We start from the raw sequence: 20526 nt of genomic DNA on the forward strand, positions 1-20526 counted from the left end.
CAGATTCATTTGCACACGCATAGCAGACCACACACTCTTGTTCTGAGTGTCTTTGGAAACCATCAGTTGCAGGCATCCTAAGTCATTAGAAGTCACATTGGCCTGTGCATCCTACCCGGTACACTTGACCCCTCCATGCATTAACCAAACTCATGAACAGCCATAACAAGCAGGCCTCTGTGTGATCGCTGGCTTGTGAGCAAGAGGAAGGGTCTGCACACTTGCTCCCTCCCCATGATCAGCAACTTTGGGAAAGGAGGACCGACTCCTCACTAGCCTTTGTCCAGGTCTCGTGCTCCTTTTTCCGGCAGCTCTTCTGTCCGATTTTGCACACACTGCTGCAGGGCTGCAACTTGCCCTGCTTCTTTCCCAAGTTCCCTCCGCCGTTTCAGGATCCTGGTTTTCAGAAAATCCTGAAGCTGTGCGGAATCGGTCCAGCATTCGCCATCGTGGGGAAGGAGTGTAACTGTGCAAGCCTGCTCATCGTGTGGACAACCTGGAGATCACTGGGGGAGGGGAGTGGGCAAGGCCAGTGCACTCATGCCTACTTTCCCTCCCTGTGCATTCCGTCAACCCAGGGAGAGAAATCATGTGTGTCTTGTCTCGTTTGCCTCTATGAGTACAGGTGCGGGGTTCAGGTTCAGCAGCTTGTTTAGGCTCTTGTGTGACCCCAGAATACAAATGTTGTCCCACTGCTATAAAGCACCCTTTGAGGAGGCGTAAGGAATGGTGTGCATGGTAACTTTATTTTGGCTTAGAGTATATTGGCCGCTAGGTTCAGAACAGACAAAGGGAAATACTTCTTCACCCAAAGAGTAATTAACATGTGAATTCACTGCCGCAGGAAGTGTTTGCGGCTACAAGGGGATGTATGGAGCAGAGGTCTCTCAGTAGCAATTAGACACAAGGTATAGATCGGGGTTGTCAAACGTGCAGCCCAAGGGACCAGATCAGGTCCTCAGAGGGCTCCTATCCGGGCTGCAAGCAACTCACTGTCATCATCTACTTCTTTTTCTCTCTCTTGTTTCCTTCTGCATCACAGCTTGCTTTGCCAAGCTTGCTCAATTGCACAGGAGCTACAGAGCAAGGCCTCTATTTTCTCCATTGGCTGACCAGCACATGGAGCAGCTTATGTCCCAAATGTCCAGCCATTTAATGTTTCCCTCTGGGTCTTAGGCTTAAAGCATTGACCATGAGATTTCTGTAACGAATGTCAATAAATCAAAAGTAGGCTTGCAACTTAACGGACACACATCTGAACAACATGAACAGCATACTCAAGATTGCTATAGCCAGACATTGTCTCCAGATTTTCATGCAATCATTCAGAGCAACAGGTGTCAGTTATCAGAAACTGTTAAATAAATAAAATATTGCAAGAGTGTTAATCTTTTAAGCATAATTCGGGTTTTTAAGAAGTCTTGAATTGTGTCTGTCCTTTATAAAGTTTATACCTCTGCTAACTGGCATTGCATTTTATGACACATAAGGCTTCTGGAGTTCTGGCTTCTCTGGTGGACCTCCTGATGGCACCTGAATATTGGCCACTGCGTGACTCAGTGTTGGACTGGATGGGCCATTGGGCTGATCCAAAGTGGTTTGTCTTATGTTCTTATGTTCCATCAAAGTGGCTGCAGGATCACTTCCTCCTAGACTTAAGGCTCCCTAACAAGGAAGTGTCAGGTGCAAGCCCTAAGGCTGAGCTTAGCATGATTGCCAGGTGATACTCATACGGGGAGGAGGGTGCCCCCAAGCAGGCTATGAAGCAGCCAGTAGGAAGAGAAAGCAGTAGCAAGGGGCTTAACTAGAGCTGCTGGGAACAGTTGTCATATTAGGAAGCCCCCAGCATGTAAAGTGATGTAAGAAACTGACTGTATGTATGTTGTGGCTTGTTTCCCTCTCTGCACCCCCTGTAATTAAAATATATATGCTCTTGAGTCATCAGGAGCGCTCTTGGTCCGGATTTAAAGCACTATAAAAAAAAAACTCCAGGTCCAAGTTGAGGCAATGCAGGACCTGGACAAGTCACCCACCTTTCTCAGATGCTGATGTTTGGACGTCCACATAAAATCCGACGTGCACCCATGCCCATGTCTGACCCCGGCCACTAGCTGCTTTGCTGCATTGAGCTTCATTTGAACCACCCAAATCCATTAAAAGAACCTGTGCGTCAGGCAAAAACAGCCTCTGGCGAAACAATTGGTGAACTTTTTGCTCCTTTTTTATTTAGAGTATTCAAACATGTTCCCAGCATGCATTGCCCCAGCACCCAGTTAGATGTAGTGGTTTAGAGTGCAAATACTAATATGGGAGAACCAGGTTTGATTCCCCATTCTTCCACATGCAGCTGTTGGTTTACCTTGGGTCAGTCACAGTCCTCTCAGAGCTGTTCTCTCGAGAGCATTTCTTGAAAAATCTCTCTCAGCCCCACCTACCTCACAGGGTGTCTGTTGTAAGGAGGAGAAGGGAAAGAGATTGTAAGCCACTCTGAGACTCCAAGAGAAGGGTGGAGTATAAACCCAATCGCTTCTTCTCTTCTTCACCCCCTCCTGCATACCTTGCAATCTTACGGAAAGATACTTCAATGTAACACCACTGAGCTAAATGAGCTTACACTGGAGTAGCTCAGTATAGGGTTCCACCAGTAGCTAAACCAAGCATCAAAATAATTCTGTGCATCCATGTTGCAGGTTTGAAGAAGTCAACAAGAATGGGTGTCTTTCACATGGAAAAAGCCTGGTTGAGTTCAAGTTGTGCTTTGTTTTTGTGGAGTTCCCACAGATAGGCTTGTAGTCTGTCCTTTTACTCTTCTGCATGTGATCTTTCAGGCTCGTGGGAAATGTTTTCCCTTTGATATTTGTTTGAGACATGGCTTAGAGATATGTTAGTTACCCTTTCAGAATTTTATTTGATGCCTTTCAACAGAAACACCCATTGGGACTCCTGGTTATTATCAAAATACTACATTGTGACATATTCTTTTTGGCAGCTCCCCACACCTCCACCTTCCACAGCAGTGGTCTTTCAACAAAGGGTCCTTTTTCTGAGCAAAATGGAACATGTGTGTCATTTAACTCTAATCTTTGTTCCAGTTGCATGAGTTAAATCCTGTTAAAGTCTGTGGTTTGCAGCACTCATGCTCTGAAAACAGAATTTCAGCTATAAACTGGACAATTTGCATGCTAGCCATGGTTGAAATAAAGCAGGGTTTTCAAGTTTTGTCTGAAGGAAACCTTCATCTGTCCCTTCATCTTACTGGAAAGGAACTGAACAGTCAAAATAAAAGTTGAAGTTAGTGCCAAAAAGAGGGATTGTTCAGGTAATAACTCAGAACTTCTCCAGTTGATTGAGAAAACACTTTCTATGCTAGCCCAAGATCTCACATCCCTACAGGGCTGGAAGGAATGGTTCTCTTTTCAAGAAATAGCTGTAGAAGTGGGTCTTCCCCCCCAAAAAAGGGTAGGTAGATACTTACTGCAATGATAAAGGGAGGGACATACTGCAAAGAAAGGAATGAAATTAAGTACATAAACTAATTCAGCTAATAATTAAAATCCAAAACACAGATAATAAAGTCAGGATCATAACAGATACAGGCCCAGTGATAATCTCCAGCAGTCTCCAAAAATCAGATAATCATTTTCTGTGAATCCCATGAAAGTAATTCCAAGTGAACAAGAAGAGATTGGATTTATACCCCGCCCAAAGGAGTCTGAGAGCGGCTTACAATTTTCTTTCTCTTCCCCTCCCCACAAGACACCCTGTGAGACAGACGGAACTGAGAGAGCTCTAACAGAAACCACTCTTGACAGGAACAGCTCTGTGACAACTTCTGACTGACACAAGGTCACAAGGTCAGCATGTGCATGTGCATGTGGAGGAGTGGGGAATCAAACCCAATTCTCCCAGATAAGAATCCGCACGTGTGACCACTACGCCAAACTGGTAGCTGTGTTAGCCTGTAATTGGTACACGGGTCCCCAACATGGTACTCATGGCTACTGTGATATCCGTTGACACCTTTTCTAGCGCTTGCCAACTGCTTTTAGAAAGTGGGCAGGGCTAGGTGGGGCTTCTGAACAGCAGGGCTTCTGATTGGCTGCGAAGATTTAAAAGCATCCCATTAAACGGCTTTTGCTTGAAATGTTGAAGTGCTGCTATTACAGTTCTAGATAACTGCACTCCGTCACTTTTTGCGACTGGCTTCACCACCTGCAACGGCCATGTTGTGATTGTGCCCACTGCCCTGTGCCAAAATTCCAGAGGTGCCTGCAGGCTTAAAAAGGTGGGTGACTCCTGAGGGAGCAGAACAAAATTCAAGTCCAGTAGTGCTTCAAAAACGATCAAAAACTTTCAGAGCATAAACTTTTGTGGGTCCAAATCCAAGAAAGGTATCCTCTGGAAAGATACTCAATGAAATGAGCTTTATCTCAATTTATTTTTGTCTAGAACAGGGGTGGCCAAACTATGGCTCGGGAGCCACATATGGCTCTTTCACATATGTTGTGTGGCTCTCGAAGGTCCAACCGCCCCATTGCCCAGCTTGGAGAAGGCATTTCTCCCTTTAAATCACTTGTCCAAGCCAAGCCAGCCAGTGGCTTAGAGAATGCATTTAAAGTTAAAGTCTTTCCACCTCTCCCTCTGCCCTCCCCATTTCCTTCCTCCATCCCTCTCTCCCTTCTCTCAAACATCTGACATCCATGTTTTGTGGCTCTCAACTATCTGACGTTTAGTCTATGTGACTCTTACGTTAAGCAAGTTTGGCCACCCCTGGTCTAGAAGATGGGCTCAAATTGTGTTCTGGGGATCACAGAATCACAAAGTTGGAAAGGGCCATACGGGCTATCTAGTCCAACCCCCTGCTCAGTGCAGGATCAGCCTAGACAGAGCATTCCCGACAAGTGTTTGTCCAGCTGCTGCTTAAAGTCTGCCAGTGAGTGGGAGTTCGCCACCTCTCTAGGTAGCTGATTCCACTGTTGAACAACGCTTACTATAAAAAAGTAATAATCGGAGGCCTTTCTGAATGTAGTTTCCACCCACATTGTTCGGAAAGGTGAAAGATCTGACCTTGCAAAGTCTCCGTTGGAGAGAAAACTCCCAGGAGCAGGCATTGCAACCCAAAAGCCCCCAATCTACATATATATATCAATGGCAGTGCCATACAGAGAAAGCACTTGCATGGTTGATAAGGCTGAGACAAAATCCTAAGTAATCATTAACTTTGCCTACACTGGAGGAATTGGAAAATACACATTATTTCTCCCTAGACCTTAATAATAGCTTGCTTTATGCCTTGTTTTTTTCTTTTTTAAAAAAATCGCTCCAGTTCCAGAATGGGCAGATCAAAGCACAGAAAAGTCTGTTCAAGTTGAGTGAAAGCAGAGACGTTAATGACTGGAAAATATTTCACTTTTATAGAGAGGCTGAGATTTAACACCTTTCCTGCAAGAAGCCAATGGATGGATGACATGGGTTTCAGTCCTTTTGGCACTCTATTGCTTTTCAGCTGTGAAAGGTTAAATGTGCACACGCACACACTCATACATGTAGTATGCACACATGTATATGAAAAAGCTGGACCTCTGAACACAGAAGACATCTCAGAATATTCTGATAAAATTTTCTCCTAGATGAAATGAATTCTTTTTTCATGAATGAGGAAGTCTCTTGTGTGTGAGATATTACTGGCTGAGGCTGTTTCCATGTGGGGACAGAAAAAAGCACAGCCACTGCAGAAGCGGCAGTGCGGGGTAGGGAGGCAAATGCAAACCGTACCTGCATGCCGCAATCCTGCCTTGTTCACTGCTACTGTCACCCCCCCGCCCATCAACCCCTCTTTCCTTCTGTTGCATTCTCTCAGAAGCACAAATGTTGTTGTGTCCCAAATGTTCTGTGTGGGTGCCATTGAGGGCCAGCTGATTTATGGAGACCCCGTAGGGTATGCGAGGCAAGAGATGAAGCGAGGTGTTTTCCCATCGCCATCCTCTGCGTAGCAACCTGGACTTCTTTGGTGGTCTCCCATCCAAGGACAAAGCAGGGCCAGCTCTGCTTAGCTTCCAAGATCAGACAACATCAGACAAGCCAGAACCAGCCAGGTCAGGGCACCCCAGTCCCTGATGCTAAGTACTAAAATAAGGAGGCAGCAGCGTAGTTTCAAAAAGGAGCACCGTTTAAAGACTCAGGCCCCTGGTGGTAGAGCTCCCCTGACAGCAACTTCCTTTCTCCCTGTTTCTGCCAGCAGTAAGTCCTAGCGTGGACTCACACAGTCTGAAACACTGGCCCAGATTAAAGGAACAGAATTGTCAGAAACCCACAGATGTGATTGTAACTGCGTTAGAAGAAGAAAACATTGGATTTATATCCCACCCTCCACTCCGAAGAGTCTCAGAGCGGCTCACAATCTCCTTTACCTTCCTCCCCCACAACAGACACCCTGTGAGGTGGGTGGGGCTGGGAGGGCTCTCACAGCAGCTGCCCTTTCAAGGAGAGAGGCTCAGAGTGGCTCACAATTTCCTTTACCTTCCTCCCCCACAACAGACAAGCTGTGAGGTGGGTGGGGCTGAGAGGACTCTCACAGCAACCTCTGCCAGAGCTATGGCTGACCCAAGGCCATGCTAGCAGGTGCAAGTGGAGGAGTGGGGAATCAAACCCAGTTCTCCCAGATAAGAGTCAGCACACTTAACCACTACACCAAACTGGCTCTCCAGTTAGTCCCCATCCCCACCCCCCGGCCACACAATGTGACTCACTTGGGAAAGGTTGGAAAGTGGGAGAGAACATGCAGAGCCTGATGCCATCATTTTGAAGGAGTTTTAAAACTCTTTTGAAGTTTTTTTTGGTAAACTCTCAGAAGTGAATACTGCGTGTCTCTTGTCTTTGTGCTGACGCTGTGCCTGGGTCAAGGGCTGCAGTACTGCAGTCCTAACTCTGCTCATGACCTGAGTTCTTTCCCGGCAGAAGCTGGGTTCAGGTAGCCGGCTCAAAGTTGACTTGGCCTTCCATCCTTCTGAGGTCGGTAAAATGAGTACCCAGCTTGCTGGGGAGAAAGTGTAGATGACCGGGGAAGGCAATGGCAAATCACCCCATAAAAAAGTCTGCCGTGAAAACGTGAAAGCAATATCATCCCAGAGTTGAAAATGACTGGTGCTTGCACAGGGGACCTTTCCTTTACCTTTTAAAAGAAGAGCGACTGCCTTCCAAGCCTGCCGGTGAGTATCTCTGCATAGTATTGGACTGCAGGTGAAGGATCTTCAATATGTTTTCAGAGGCAAACAAAATCCTCTTTGCTTCCTTAGGAGAGGGGCTGCGGCTTAGTGCGAGAGCATCTGTTTGGCACGCAGAATGTTCCAGGTCCAATTCCTGGCATCTCCTGTTCAGGGCCAGGTGACGTGAAAGGTTTCTGGCGGAGACCCTGGAGAGCCGGTCATAGCAGGAAGCATCACAGATGTTTAAATCCCTCATCCCCTCATTCAGATCCGTGACAACAATTCACTAAAGTGGCAATTAAAGTGGTCATGAATCCATTGATAATTAAAACATGATAAATATATCTGATCAGTAAAAAGTAACTAGGAAAAAAAAGACAATTAATAGATTTTACAAGATAATTACACAATAATGAATTGAAGACAGTAAGTAATCAAGAGCAATGGGAAATTGATTTTATACATATATATAATATTGCAAACTCAGAATCCAAGTGCAAACTGTTTTAAGCAATACAATTTGGAAAAGACAATAAGAACTATGAATTATGAGGTGTATATGTATTCAAATAATGACAAGAATAGTTAAACAGTAAGTACTATTTTCGGAAATGTAGAGAAAACCAGCAGTTAAACAGTACAGTCACAGCTTTGAGTAGAACACTGTGTTCCTATCCACCTGAGGAGATGGATGTGAAGTCTAACACTGGAAGAAAGGGCTTGAGTTATAGACTAGCTATGACTATGAAGTGAAAAGTGTATATATGTAGATATGTATTTATATATGTATATAAAGGCAACTAAAAGAGACTCTAAAATGAGTAGATTGGTGTTGAAACAGATGCCTTTGGCATCAATGCAGAACACTCTCGATACTGGAGCACCTGGCCTGAAGCAGACTCTGTCCCAATCCTCTTCGCCGTCTCCTGCAAAAAAGAGTAAGAAGGAAAAGCATCATAAGCTGAGTGGAGACAGGTCATCGCACATGCATAAGAAGAAACCAAGGAGTCTGCCTCGTGGCTTAGCTCTGTCATGAAAGAGATGACTAACTTTTCTTCTGATATTTCTACATTGTCTCCAAAGCTGTGATCTTTCTTGACTGTCCTCGTACCAGAAGCCCTTTCCCTCCATTTTCCTACCTTCCTTCTACATCTCAATGCACTATAAAGTTTTTCCATATAAGTACGCAGTCATAAAACCATGTAATCTTAAAACAGTCTTAAAACAATATAATATAACTTTCTAGTTAATATTTTATATAAACATATAATTGCAATATTTGCTATAATATTTGCTATAAATGTTAAAGTTTACTATTTAAATAACTTGTTTATATTATTACTGAACATCTCCCCAAACATTAACATATTAACATGCGTTAAATGCAAATTAAATCCTTACATTTCCAAACACGGAAGAAACAAACAAGGGACCTCAGACAATGCCTGTGGTGTTATTCAGGATGTACCCAACAACCTCTGTACTTGGCTGCCCAACTCCTCAGCTGCCTGCAGATGTTACCCGGAGACCCATCGTCCCCACCAGGCAAGATAGAAAGGACCAGCAGCAGGAGGGGCGCCTGATGTTTCTTGGCACATCAGCCGATGGTGTTAGCTGCTCCCCTCAGCTGCTGGTTTCCTGGGAGTGGTGGTGGTGCTGGCATGGACCTCTCCAGTGCAGGCTGTGTCTGAAATCGAAAGAGAGGCCACCAAATGAGCCTGTGCTAATAAGGCTTCTGAGCGGGGAATACTGGGAACTGGATTTATCTGAAGGAAAAGGGGCATCGTTCTGGAGGATGCATGCAGTACTCCTGCCAGGCAGGACAAAGGGAAGTTGGTAGCTTGGAGGCCATTGTAAGGGCCAGTCAAGCAAGACTCCATAGAGCCAAGGGGGCAATGGCCTTAGGATTGTCCCTCAGGCCAGCCAATTAGCATTCTCACAGCCAGCTGGGAAACTGGGGGAGACTCCCTCATGGACTGAATAATCAACTCCATGCACCAGCAGCTTCTGGAAACAAGCAGTCGCTGCATGGCTCAGATCTCTTTGGAACTTATGCCTGTTTCCAAAGCAGGAGAATCCACAGGGGATCCCTGGGAAGCTGTCCACCCAAAGCAGACAGTTGGGCTACCTACTTCCCCTGCATCTCCATACCAATTTCTTAACTGAAAGGCCCTAAACTTTTTAGTCTTCTCCTGTAGGGAAGGAGTTCCAGCATTTGGCTCCTTATGCTTGGCTTTTTCTGAACTTTTCACTGCTCTGCGGGCTCCTTTTGTAAGTGGAGAGCCCAGAATTATGCACAGGGTACCAAAGAGAGCACATCAGCTATGCCTGCATCCAAACATGCTCATTTGCAGTTGGACACGAGTTATGAATCCAGGTTCAAAGGAATGTAACCTGCTGTTTTGTACACTGACTGCCTGTGCCCATCCCGCTCCATCTTGGTCTTCTATGATATATGGATGACATGCGTCGTCTGGGGACAGCAAGTTGCAAAACTAAAAAATAAAGTAACGGTAGTAGTAGTTGGAATAACAACAACAACATCTGACCAAATATCCTCTGCTGAATAAATATTATTTATGGTTGTTTTATAATTATGTTGTTACCCTGAGGCCTGCTATAGCAGGGGAGGGCAAGCCAGAAATAGTAGTTGTAATAGTAGTAGTAGTATTGTCATATTGTCTGGCCAATTTTCCTCTGCCAACCAGGAGGCCCTGTTGCCCTTGATTCAGGGGGAGTCAGTAAATGTTTTGTTTTCCACCAATGGGCATTATCCACAGGATGCTAGCCATTGAACCTATAGCCCTATTGAATAGCACCCCTATGTTCAGAAACAGTCTACCTTTGAGGACCAGAATCTGGAGGACAGAAACCAGGCTAGGGGCACCTGGTCCATGTTCTCAAATCAACAGGCCAGTCTCTTTTCCAGGGAGAAAGCTGGAGGAAAGGGGCTGTTTAGTTTTTGCCCACAAGGCAGCTGGTGGGCCTGGCGTGCACTTAGGCTGGAGGAAAACACACACCCATACCCTCTCTCTCGGGCCTTTTCCAAACAGACAGGTTTTGTTTCCTCTTTCTCTCCCCAGTTTTAGCTTTACTCTCTGATTAGTTATTCCTTCCAGCATGGGGCAGTGGTTCAAGTGTCAGACTAGGCTCTGGGAAACCCAGATTCGAATCCCCACACTCTGCAGTGGAAGCTTGCTGGGTGATCTTGGGCCACTCACATTCTCTCAGCCTAACCTCCCTCACAGGGTTGTTGTTATGATAATCCCCATTGAGGAGAAGAGCAAGGATATAAGTTAAATAAATACATACATTTTAAAAAGATGGGCAGGCAGGGCAATTCTTTTGTCACTACAGATTCGTGATAACAGCAAGCCAGGTGATTTGTTTTGTTATGATATTTGGTTGGGATCAGGGTCAGGTGGAATATTTGGTTGGGATCAGGGTCATATGGGGAGCTCAGGTGGAATCTTTGTCTGGGAGCCCGAAGTGGCTCTCAGTGGCTCTAGTAATTAGGGTCAAGCTAGCTGAAGTGCATGGTGGGGGATTGTTGCAGTCAGGGCCACCCTAGTAGGCAAACTAGGTGATCGCCTAGGGTGCCAGCCTTCTGGGGGCACCAAATTGGGCATCCCCCATGTGACTCGGTGATGTGATCAGTGCGGGGGGTGGGGTGCACCAGTCTAGGGTTTGCTCTGGCTGCAGTTTGAAATTAGGGGAACTACTTTGGGGTCAAATGGCATTAGAACGATAGTCTCAGCTCTCTCTTACCTTGATATTGCTTAAAAGAGAAGAATTTTCCAGAAAAAAACAGTTCAGTGAGAGTGTTACATTGTGCACTATAAGCGCACTAGCAATTTGGCCTGCTGAAACCTGGTTTTAACTGAGATGTTTTCACTCCTCTTCTTGTCAACCTTTGGGATTTATTTGATGCCAACAGAGTGGAAAACGAAAACAGCCTTCCTCTCAGGAAAAAAAAGTAATTGTTTTGTTTGATAGAATTATTACACCTATTTCATTCCAGCCCTATATGGTAAAAATACTGTACCATCCTTCAGTACAGTAACTGTTACTTACAGCTGTGAGCTATAACAGTATCCCTGTACCATTTTCACTTCCTCAAAGCACATATAATTTCAAGTGTCTAAAAAAGTCTGATGTTTTTTCAGTAAATGCCACGCATTTTCAGTGAAACCCAGCAAAATAGAAGTTTCACAGTCGCAGGAACATTAAAAAACTTGAAATATTGTCATTCTGCTTTCTCGTTGCTGGAATGAAATATATAGGCCCTTAGCAAGATGTTTTATATTATCTCCTTAACAGCGTAGTTTGTGCATGTGTATGCATAAAAACTGAAGTGCTAAGAAGAAGACTGCAGTTTTATACCTCGCCCTTCTCTCTGAATCAGAGACTGAGTGGCTTACAATCTCCTATATCTTCTCCCCCCACAACAGACACCCTGTGAGGTGGGTGGGGCTGAGAGGGCTCTCCCAGAAGCTGCTCTTTCAAGGACAACTCTGGCAAGAGCTATGGCTGACCCAAGGCCATTCCAGCAGCTGCAAGTGGAGAAGTGGGAAATCAAACCCGATTCTCCCAGATAAGAGTCCGCACACTTAGCCAATACACCAAACTGGCTCTCAAGGAGATCGAGTCTGCGTTTTCCCTTTTTTCTTCAATCAAAAGTAGGCATTTCTCATTTAAGTCAAAACAAAGAGATAAGAGCAAAATGGAAAGTATGGCTTCCCCATCAAAATATCATTTATTGTAGTGACTGGCCTGAAAAAGTGTCCAAGCCTGACATCGACGGAGAGGCTGGCTCAGTAGAAGAGCCTCTGCCTGGAATGCAGAAAGTCCCAGGTTCAATCTTTGGGCATCTCCAGTTAAAGGTGATGTGAAAAACCTTCATCTGAGACCATGGAGAGCTGCTGTCAGTCTGAGTAGGCAGTCCTGACCTTGATAGACGAAGGTTCTGATTCAGTATAAGCCAGTTTAATGTGTGCACATCTAGGTATCACTGTTTTGCCTTTGAAACGATAGCAGCACACATTTAAATTACAGGCTATTTTGTAATATACACAGCAATCTGATATACAGAATTTCAGTTCATTTGTTTCTTGATATTAAAAAAAACCCTGTGGTTCAGATGAGATACTACAAAAAAATTAGGGCTGCCAACCTCCAGGTAGCCGTCCTGGAGAAACCCAGTTTTCTCCAGGGCCTCAACCTCACTGTGTTTCTCCCGTTGTGTTGCCAAACCTCCAGGTAGCACCTGGAGATCTTGCACTATTACAGTTGATCTTCAGCTGATGAAGATCAATTCCCCTGGAGAAAATGGCTGCTTTGGAGGATGAACTCTATTGCATTATACCCTGCTGAGTTTTGCAACCCTACACAAAATGCTCAGTTAAACTAACTGATTTCTCTGAATGTGGCCATTCCAGTAACTCTGGTTAGTCAGGGTCCATCAAGCCAGGATCAGAATTTAGTTTAATTTAGCCCCAGTTAGACTTTGTGATGGTTTGCATCATATTCAAACACAGACATCGTGGCGTAATCTTTGTTTGATCAGGGCTTGTTCCACATCAGCACCATCCTTGAGTGGCCCGCAACCTGCGTATCTTTGGGACTATCTCCTCTGGTATGTTCCCAGGAGAGCTCAACACTCTGCTGAGAGTAATCTACGGATGATCCCTGGTCCCAGAGATATCCGGCTGTCCTTGTCTGGGGCCAGGGCCTTTTCGGTCTTGGCTCCAACCTGGTGGAATTCTCTGCCAAATACCATCAGGGTCCGGCAGGACTTAATGCAATTCCACAGGGTCTGCAAGGCAGAGATGTTCCACCAGGCTTTTGGTTGAGGACAGCAATGGTTTTCCATCATAGCCGGCACCCGCCTCTTTTCTTCCATCTTACCCACATCAGCCTCCTCCTTAACCTGTCCACGGGATGGAAGAACAGTCCAGAGTGGGTTTTAGATTAAATTATGGATGCCATCTGGAGACGACTTAATTGGGGTTGACTGCTTTCTTGATTTTAAGGTTTTAATGTGGATATTTTTAACCTGTTGTAAATTGCCCAGAGCCCTATGTAGTAAGGGATTGAGCGATTCAGTAATTTAAAATATATATAAACAAACAAATAAATAGCTCCTAGGCTGCACAACTAGCCTTTTTGAAAGAAGATCAGGATTTGAGTAATAGTCTGTGAGATGGTTTCACAAGAGCCATAGTTAAATCATGTTTGTATGCGATGTCTGAACTGAGTCTATGTCCTTACAACAACAGTAGGAAGGATATGTGCAAATAAATGCCAGGTGCCCATTTTCCTGTCTTAAAAAGCCCTGTCAAGGTGTTTGCAGCCAGTCTGATATACTGCCCATCATCTGGACAGAGTTGGTACTGGTAGGACTTACCTAGCTCTCTACCTGAACGCAAGACAGATATTGACACTCATGGCTCCAGCAGCTTGGAGAAATATGCATGCAGCACTCATTGGGGTGTGTTTCCTTCACTTGGTTTGACTTATTTATATTTACTTATTTATTTCAATAGTTCCCCGCCTTTCTCTCCAGTGGGGACCCAAAGCAGTTTACATCTTTTTTTTTTCTCCTCCCCTCCATTTTATCCTTACAACAACCCAATGAGGTCAGTTAGGCTGAGAATGTGTGAAGCTGCCTTATACTGAATCAGACCCTTGGGTCCATAAAGGTCAGTATTGCCTACTCAGGCAATCAGCAGCTCTCCAGGGTCTTGGGCAGAGGTTGTTCTCATGACCTGTTGCTTGATCCTTTTAATTGGAGCTGCCGGGGATTGAACCTGGGACCTTCTTCATGCAAAGCAGAGGTTCTTCCAGTAAGCCAAAGCCTCCCCTAAGCAAGCTTCCATGGCAGTGAGGACATTAATCTGGGTCTCCAAAGTCCTAGTCAGCACTCTTAACCAGGCTTGTATGACTTCCAGGCATTCTGCCCTACCCCGAGGAGCCTTCACCCTGGAGACTGGGCAGGTCACTTGAGAGCCTCCAAGGCAACAGCAGGGGGATACAGTGCATGAGCAGTGGGGAAGTGCCAAAGCTTGGTTCTTTGCTGCATCCATTTGGGGGGATGGCTACTCGAGCCTGTCCCCAACGAGGCATGACTACTATAGCCAGGGCTTTTTTGTAGCAGGAACTCCTTTGCATATTAGGCCACACCCCTCTTATGTAGGCAATCCTCCAAGAGCTTACAAGGCTCTTAATACAGGGCCTGCTGTAAGCTCTTGGAGGATTGGCTACTTCAGGGGGATGTGGCCTAATATTCAAAGGAGTTCCTGCTACAAAAAAACCCCTGACTATAGTCAAGCCCTCTATGAGGGACAGCAGTGGGCCACCAGCAGCCTGAAAACCTGCTCAAGTGAGGGGTGAAGGGAGATGAATGGGCAAGCCCCACTGAACACGGTTGGATTTGTTTCTGTGTAAGCATGCCTTGAACATTGGGGCTGAATCCTGTGGATCCATTCCACTAGCAAAGGTGTTTTCTTCCAGGAGGTACAAGGAGTTCAGAAAGTTCTTGTGCTTGCCAAATGGATACAAGGGATCCAAATAGAACTGTTAGAAAAGCCTAAAAATAGCTTTAAGTAGCTTTTGCGTTCGCTAATGCTTCCTTCTCTTCCGTTCTTATTTTCTTTTCCTGCTTCTGGTCACTTGGGGGCTTGTGGTCATATACACCCATGTGTAGGATCATCACATATAGGCAGTGTTCCCTCTAAGCTGTGTTAGCATGAGCTAGTTCACAGATTTTTATCTTAGCTCAGAAAAGATGACCCCAGAGCACAATAATTATATGCAGTAGCTCACAACTTTAATGCCAGTAGCTCACAAAGTAGAATTTTTGCTCAAAAGACTGCAGCTTAGAGGGAACATTGCATATAGGTTACATTAATTTATACATGCAGGTGTTTCCTTTGGTACCACTGAAAGTAGCCCTTACCCTATGGCTCTCCCCAATTTTTCCTTCCCTCACTAAGAACCCCCACCCCACCCCCACACACACATTCCACTTAATTTTGAAAATGAACAAAAGTCCCGTTGAATTGCTGTATTTGCCCTCAGGGTAGGGTTTAATTCAATGCTGTTTGTTCCTGTATATACAATTTAGTTTTCCTGAAAGCCTCATCTCACCGAACAATATCATCCCTGAAGTCCTTCAGAGAAACATCCCTTCTAGCTTTTTTTTTGACATTCATTTATTTTGAATGCAGTGCTGTTCTTTTTCAGCTATTATTTTTAAACGTTCTATGGCAAGCAGTTTTTTTCTTTAAAAAAAGAAAAAAACCTCCCAAAAGGGATTGGGACAAGGGCTCTGATTTTATGATGGAACCTCAAATTAAGTAGCAACTTCATTCTGTGCAGGGCTACCGTGTCTTTTACAGCTGCAGAAACAAAACTGCAGGGAATACCCTTTCCTGATGCGGAAGTGCAGCAACCATTCCATGCATTTCCACTTGTGCATACTTTAAAGCAGGGCTTTTTTTGTAGCAGGAACTCCTTTGCATATTAGGCCACATACCCTTGACATAGCCAATCCTCCCAGAGCTTACAGGGCTCTTAGTACAGGGCCTACTGTAAGCTCCAGGAGGATTGGCTACATCAGGGGTGTGTGGCCTAATATGCAAGGGAGCTCCTGCTACAAAAAAAGCCCTGCTTTAAAGACACAGTGACCATATCACCACTGGTAATGTTAAAAAAACCAAAAACACCAGTAATGTAGTTGGGCCGGCCCTGCCACTAGGCAAACTAGGCAATTGCCTAGGGCACTGGCCTTCTGGGAGTGCTGAATTGGGCACCCCCCATGCGACTCAAACAGCCCTGTGGTGCAGAGTGGTAAAGCTGCAGTACTGCAGTCCAAACTCTCTGCTCACGACCTGAGTTCGATCCGGCGGAAGCTGGGTTCAGGTCACCAGCTCAGTAAAAGCCGGTTTGGTGTAGTGGTTAAGTGTGCGGACTCTTATCTGGGAGAACCGGGTTTGATTCCCCACTCCTCCACTTGCACCTGCTAGCATGGCCTTGGGTCAGCCATAGCTCTGGCAGAGGTTGTCCTTGAAAGGGCAGCTGCTGTGAGAGCCCTCTCCAGCCCCACCCACCTCACAGGGTGTCTGTTGTGGGGGAGGAAGGTAAAGGAGATTGTGAGCCGCTCTGAGACTCTTCGGAGTGGAGGGCGGGATATAAATCCAATATCATCTTCTTCTTCTAAAATGAGTACCCAGTTTGCTGTGGGGAAAGTGTAGATGACTGGGGAAGGCAATGGCAAAACACCTCGTAAAAAGTCTGCCATGAAAACGTCATGATGTGACATCACCCCAGAGTCGGAAACGACTGGTGCTTGCACAGGGGACTACCTTTACCTTTTAGCAGCCCCGTGGCACAGAGTGGCAAAGCTGCAGTACTGCAGTTTAGCTCTCTGCTAACAACCTGAGTTCGATCCCGGCAGAAGCTGGGTTCAGGTAGCCGGCTCAAGATTGACTCAGCCTTCCATCCTTCCAAGGTCGGTAAAATGAGTACCCAGATTGCTGGAGAGAAACTGTAGAGAAGTGGAGAAGGCAATGGCAAACCACCCTGTAAAAAGTCTTCCGCTCTTAACCACACCACCATTACTGTTTCCCATCCCCCACCCTGCAGTGTTCTACAGTATCCAAGCAGGGGTGGACCTCTTGATGGCACTTGGTGGGGTTTTTTTGGCCACTGTGTGGCACAGAGTGTTGGACTGGATGGGCCATTGGCCTGATCCAACATGGCTTCTCTTATGTTCTTATGAAAACGTCGTGATGCGACGTTACCCCAGAGTCGGAAACGTCTGGGGTACCTTTACCTTTTACATGTGACTCAGTGACATTATCAGTGCAATGGGGGGGGGGGGGGACCAGAAGTTAGCCTTTCCTAGGGTGCCAGGCAGACTAGGGCTGGCCCTGCTCATAGGATAATCCTGGACAGAGCGATTCCTTTTTAAGCCCACTGATTTCAATGGACTTAGAAGGTGGTAACTCTGCTTAGGATCCAGCTGTCAGTCACATAGGTAGAGCTGATGTGGTTACTTTCCCTACCAAAATTATTGTAACCTAAGAGTTACAGTGGGAAGCAACTTTTCTGCCAGCCTGTCAAGCAAGCAGATCTCAACGTAACCAGCCCCATGACCAGCAGCCTTTGAATATCTGGCAGGGTGGGAAAGCAGCCAGTTCACAGTAGCTTCCTTGTAGCTTTGGTTATGTATGAGGCTCTGGATTGCCTTATTGGAAAAACACTGGCAACCATACTTCTATTCTTGTTAAGGGGTTGTTGTTTTTGCCCCATAACTCAGTATTTAAATTAAAAGGCTGTGCTCGGAAAGGCAGTTTTTGTTATCTGTTTTGCATTATCTCGTTACAAAAATACATTCCACCAAATGCAGACAGAGACCCTCAAAGCGTATAATTTGATCTCATTACAGCCCAGCTAAGGAGGAATCCGTAACTCGTTGCATGCCCTTTCCACAAATTTAGGTCTTATTTTGCTCAACTGTACTTGCCAATGTGCCTATTTAAAAGAGTAAAACCTAATTAAGTTAATAGAAACTATTAATTTACCTTAAGCAGAAATGCATCTGCGACAAGCAGCTGCAGATATGAAGCTATTATTTTGAGCACGGAAAGGCCGTAACAGTTTTAATAGGCAAGACATTTTTAATACGCAGAAACTCCCTACTACGGGAGTATTACATATAATGAAGGAGAAAATTGCTTTGGAGCCACTACTTAGGGAGGATTAGAAGGTTATCCATTTGACAGTTTTTCAAGATGATGAGCCCAATTTACTGAGAAATTCCGTGTGTGCATCTGGGAAATAAATGGGAGCACCACTGTGTTCTTGTCTCTTGCAAATCAAGCATCTGAGTTCTTTTCGCCCTTGAAAAATCCTTATGACTTCTCTATCTACCTTTCCTCTTTTGTCTGTGTTTTTATTTATTGAATTGTTCAAAATATTTTATGCTGCCTTTCCACCCAATCAAAGTCATCTTTATAAAGTGGAAGATTCCCCCCTTCACACACACACACACACACACACACACACACAGTTTTGTGTGAATATTGCTAAAAATACAAAACAATTCCTTGCTGAAATTTAATTTGGATCCACCAGAAAATTTCTGCATGCACAAGAGTCTTTGCACAAGTGAAAGTGTAAAAAAATGTACCCTGGACCCTTGGACTAAGAAGAAATACAAGCCATTTCTGGTCACAATAAGATATAGGAAAGAAAGTTCTAGGTGTTGTAGAAAATTGTGCACAAGCAGAATGGTACTAACTCTGTCTGTGTTTCAACTTGTACATTACTAGATCCAATCCAGTCCAAACCTTCCCAAAGTTGCTGAATTTTGTTTTTACAGTGCATTGCACTGCAACACAACTGAATTTGTTTCTCAAACACAGTTGCCTTTTGTGTCTGAGTAGAAAACACTTACAAGGACACAGTATTCACCTGTTAATAGCAGCTAGAACACCTTAAACACACTCTTGGAGACTGAGTTTGTGCCACTGGACTTGCAGATATCCATTGGAGAACAGAATATGTGGATCTGTGTCGAATGGACCAACTCAGCTATTGAATTATCTTTTCAAATATAAAGTTATCAAAATAGGGAAGGATAGTTATATTAAAATTCACAAATGTTGATTTGCATATGTGATTTAAACTTTCATAGATCTAGTGCCACAAATTATCCTATTATCACACTGGTTTAAATACACTGGGTTAGGTTCATACATTCCATTGCTAGTCATGAAGTTTTAAGTAGCCGAACAATGTATAGGTATACATGTATCATAATACCTATGCAAGAAGTCTTCCTTGCCCAACTTCCATGGAGTACATAATATTTGAATGGGGGCCTTACAAAACTAAGAGCAGAACTACATAGTGCTGGTAAATGTGTTTCCCAATCAGGTATCTACCTGATAATGTAAATGAGGTGGGCATTTACAGATGCAATTCAGTCAGAATTAGAAACATGGTGAGGATTTTCTCATATACACACCATCTTTTCCCATGTGTCTTGAAGCTTGGTCGGAAAAAAGACAAAAACCCAGAAGGGGCATTTTTAGGAAGAATTACTTGATTCAGTTTAGGTTAAATTGGTCTTTCTTGGCCACTGATTTTCTCTTCCACATGACTCTCCTTAATTACCTCAATAGTAATTACCTCAATAGTGTTGGGCTTCTCTTTTGTTCTTCTGCTAGATTGATGTTGATGATAATTAATTTATTAATTTTGTGTATTTATTGTTTTGTCCTTCGATGGCCAGCCTCAGTAGCAAAATATTAATTTGGAAAAGGAGGGTATAAATATTTTCTATAAATAAATTAATTATAAAGCAACCATGGGACTGGGATTTGTTTAACTTGCTCAGCTGGTGTAAAACTGAATAATGGCTTGGATCCCACCAAAAATATCTGGAAGGATTTCCCTCAGTGGAGCACAACTTTCTTGCCCCTCTCCCCAGCCTCCACTCCAGGAACAACATGAAGGGGTGAGGGGTAAGAGGTCTGCCACAAAAGGGGGGAATTTGTGAAAACTGTCCCCCTTCCGTCAGTAGAAATCTTCCACAGGATCTATCCCTAAACCCTAAGCAATTCACCTCCTCACTAATGAAGCATGGTGTTCTTCTGGGCCCAGTACTTCTTGTCAAGAAGTATTTGCTCAGAAGGAAAAGGAAAGAAACTTCCCTAAACTATATAGGAAAGTGCACAGTATGTCCTTGTCGAAGGAGTTGCATATCTCTAATTATGGATTCTCTCTGTACCAGGTTCCGGTTTAGCGGTCGCATCCTTGGCTTGGCCCTTATTCATCAGTACCTTCTTGATGCTTTCTTCACAAGGCCATTCTACAAAGCACTGTTAAGGCTGTGAGTATTTGCGTCTCATGAGAGAGAGTCCCCTGAAGGTTTGATGCAGACATTTTCTCTTTGGAAGGGAAGGGATTGTTTTTAAAAGACGTTGTTAGCTATGCTGCCCCAACTTTGTGTAAGTGAAGGCTATATTCCTGTGCAGAACTTACCTCTGGAAGTCACATCAGGGAACTTACACAGAGAGATATCGGTCTGATCTATATGATACTCACCACAGCGAGATTTCTGTTTTCACACGTGTTATTTGTTCGTTTAGAAAACTCATACCATCCATTTATTTATTTTATTTTATTACATTTGTATCCCACCCTCTCCTGACAGGCTCAGGGCAGCTATTTGGCATGCTGAGTTGTAAACTTGCCATGTCAGAAATCCACCTCAGGTTGCCAACCTCTAGGTGTGGCTGGAGATCTCCTG

At 44.6% G+C, this 20526-nt stretch overlaps 1 protein-coding gene across 9 annotated transcripts in view; it reads left to right on the forward strand.

The window, feature by feature from the left end:
* HECW1 (HECT, C2 and WW domain containing E3 ubiquitin protein ligase 1) overlaps positions 1-20526 on the forward strand; it is a 321722-nt gene that overhangs the window by 283245 nt on the left and 17951 nt on the right. For all 9 annotated transcript variants that reach the window (XM_060247682.1, XM_060247678.1, XM_060247681.1 and 6 more), the window contains one exon: positions 20008-20106. In XM_060247682.1, coding sequence (XP_060103665.1) covers positions 20008-20106 — 99 coding nt within the window. The remainder of the gene's footprint in view (positions 1-20007; positions 20107-20526) is intronic.

This window comes from Heteronotia binoei, chromosome 10 (genome assembly GCF_032191835.1).
Source record: "Heteronotia binoei isolate CCM8104 ecotype False Entrance Well chromosome 10, APGP_CSIRO_Hbin_v1, whole genome shotgun sequence".
In the NCBI taxonomy this organism is placed as follows: Eukaryota; Metazoa; Chordata; class Lepidosauria; order Squamata; family Gekkonidae; genus Heteronotia; species Heteronotia binoei.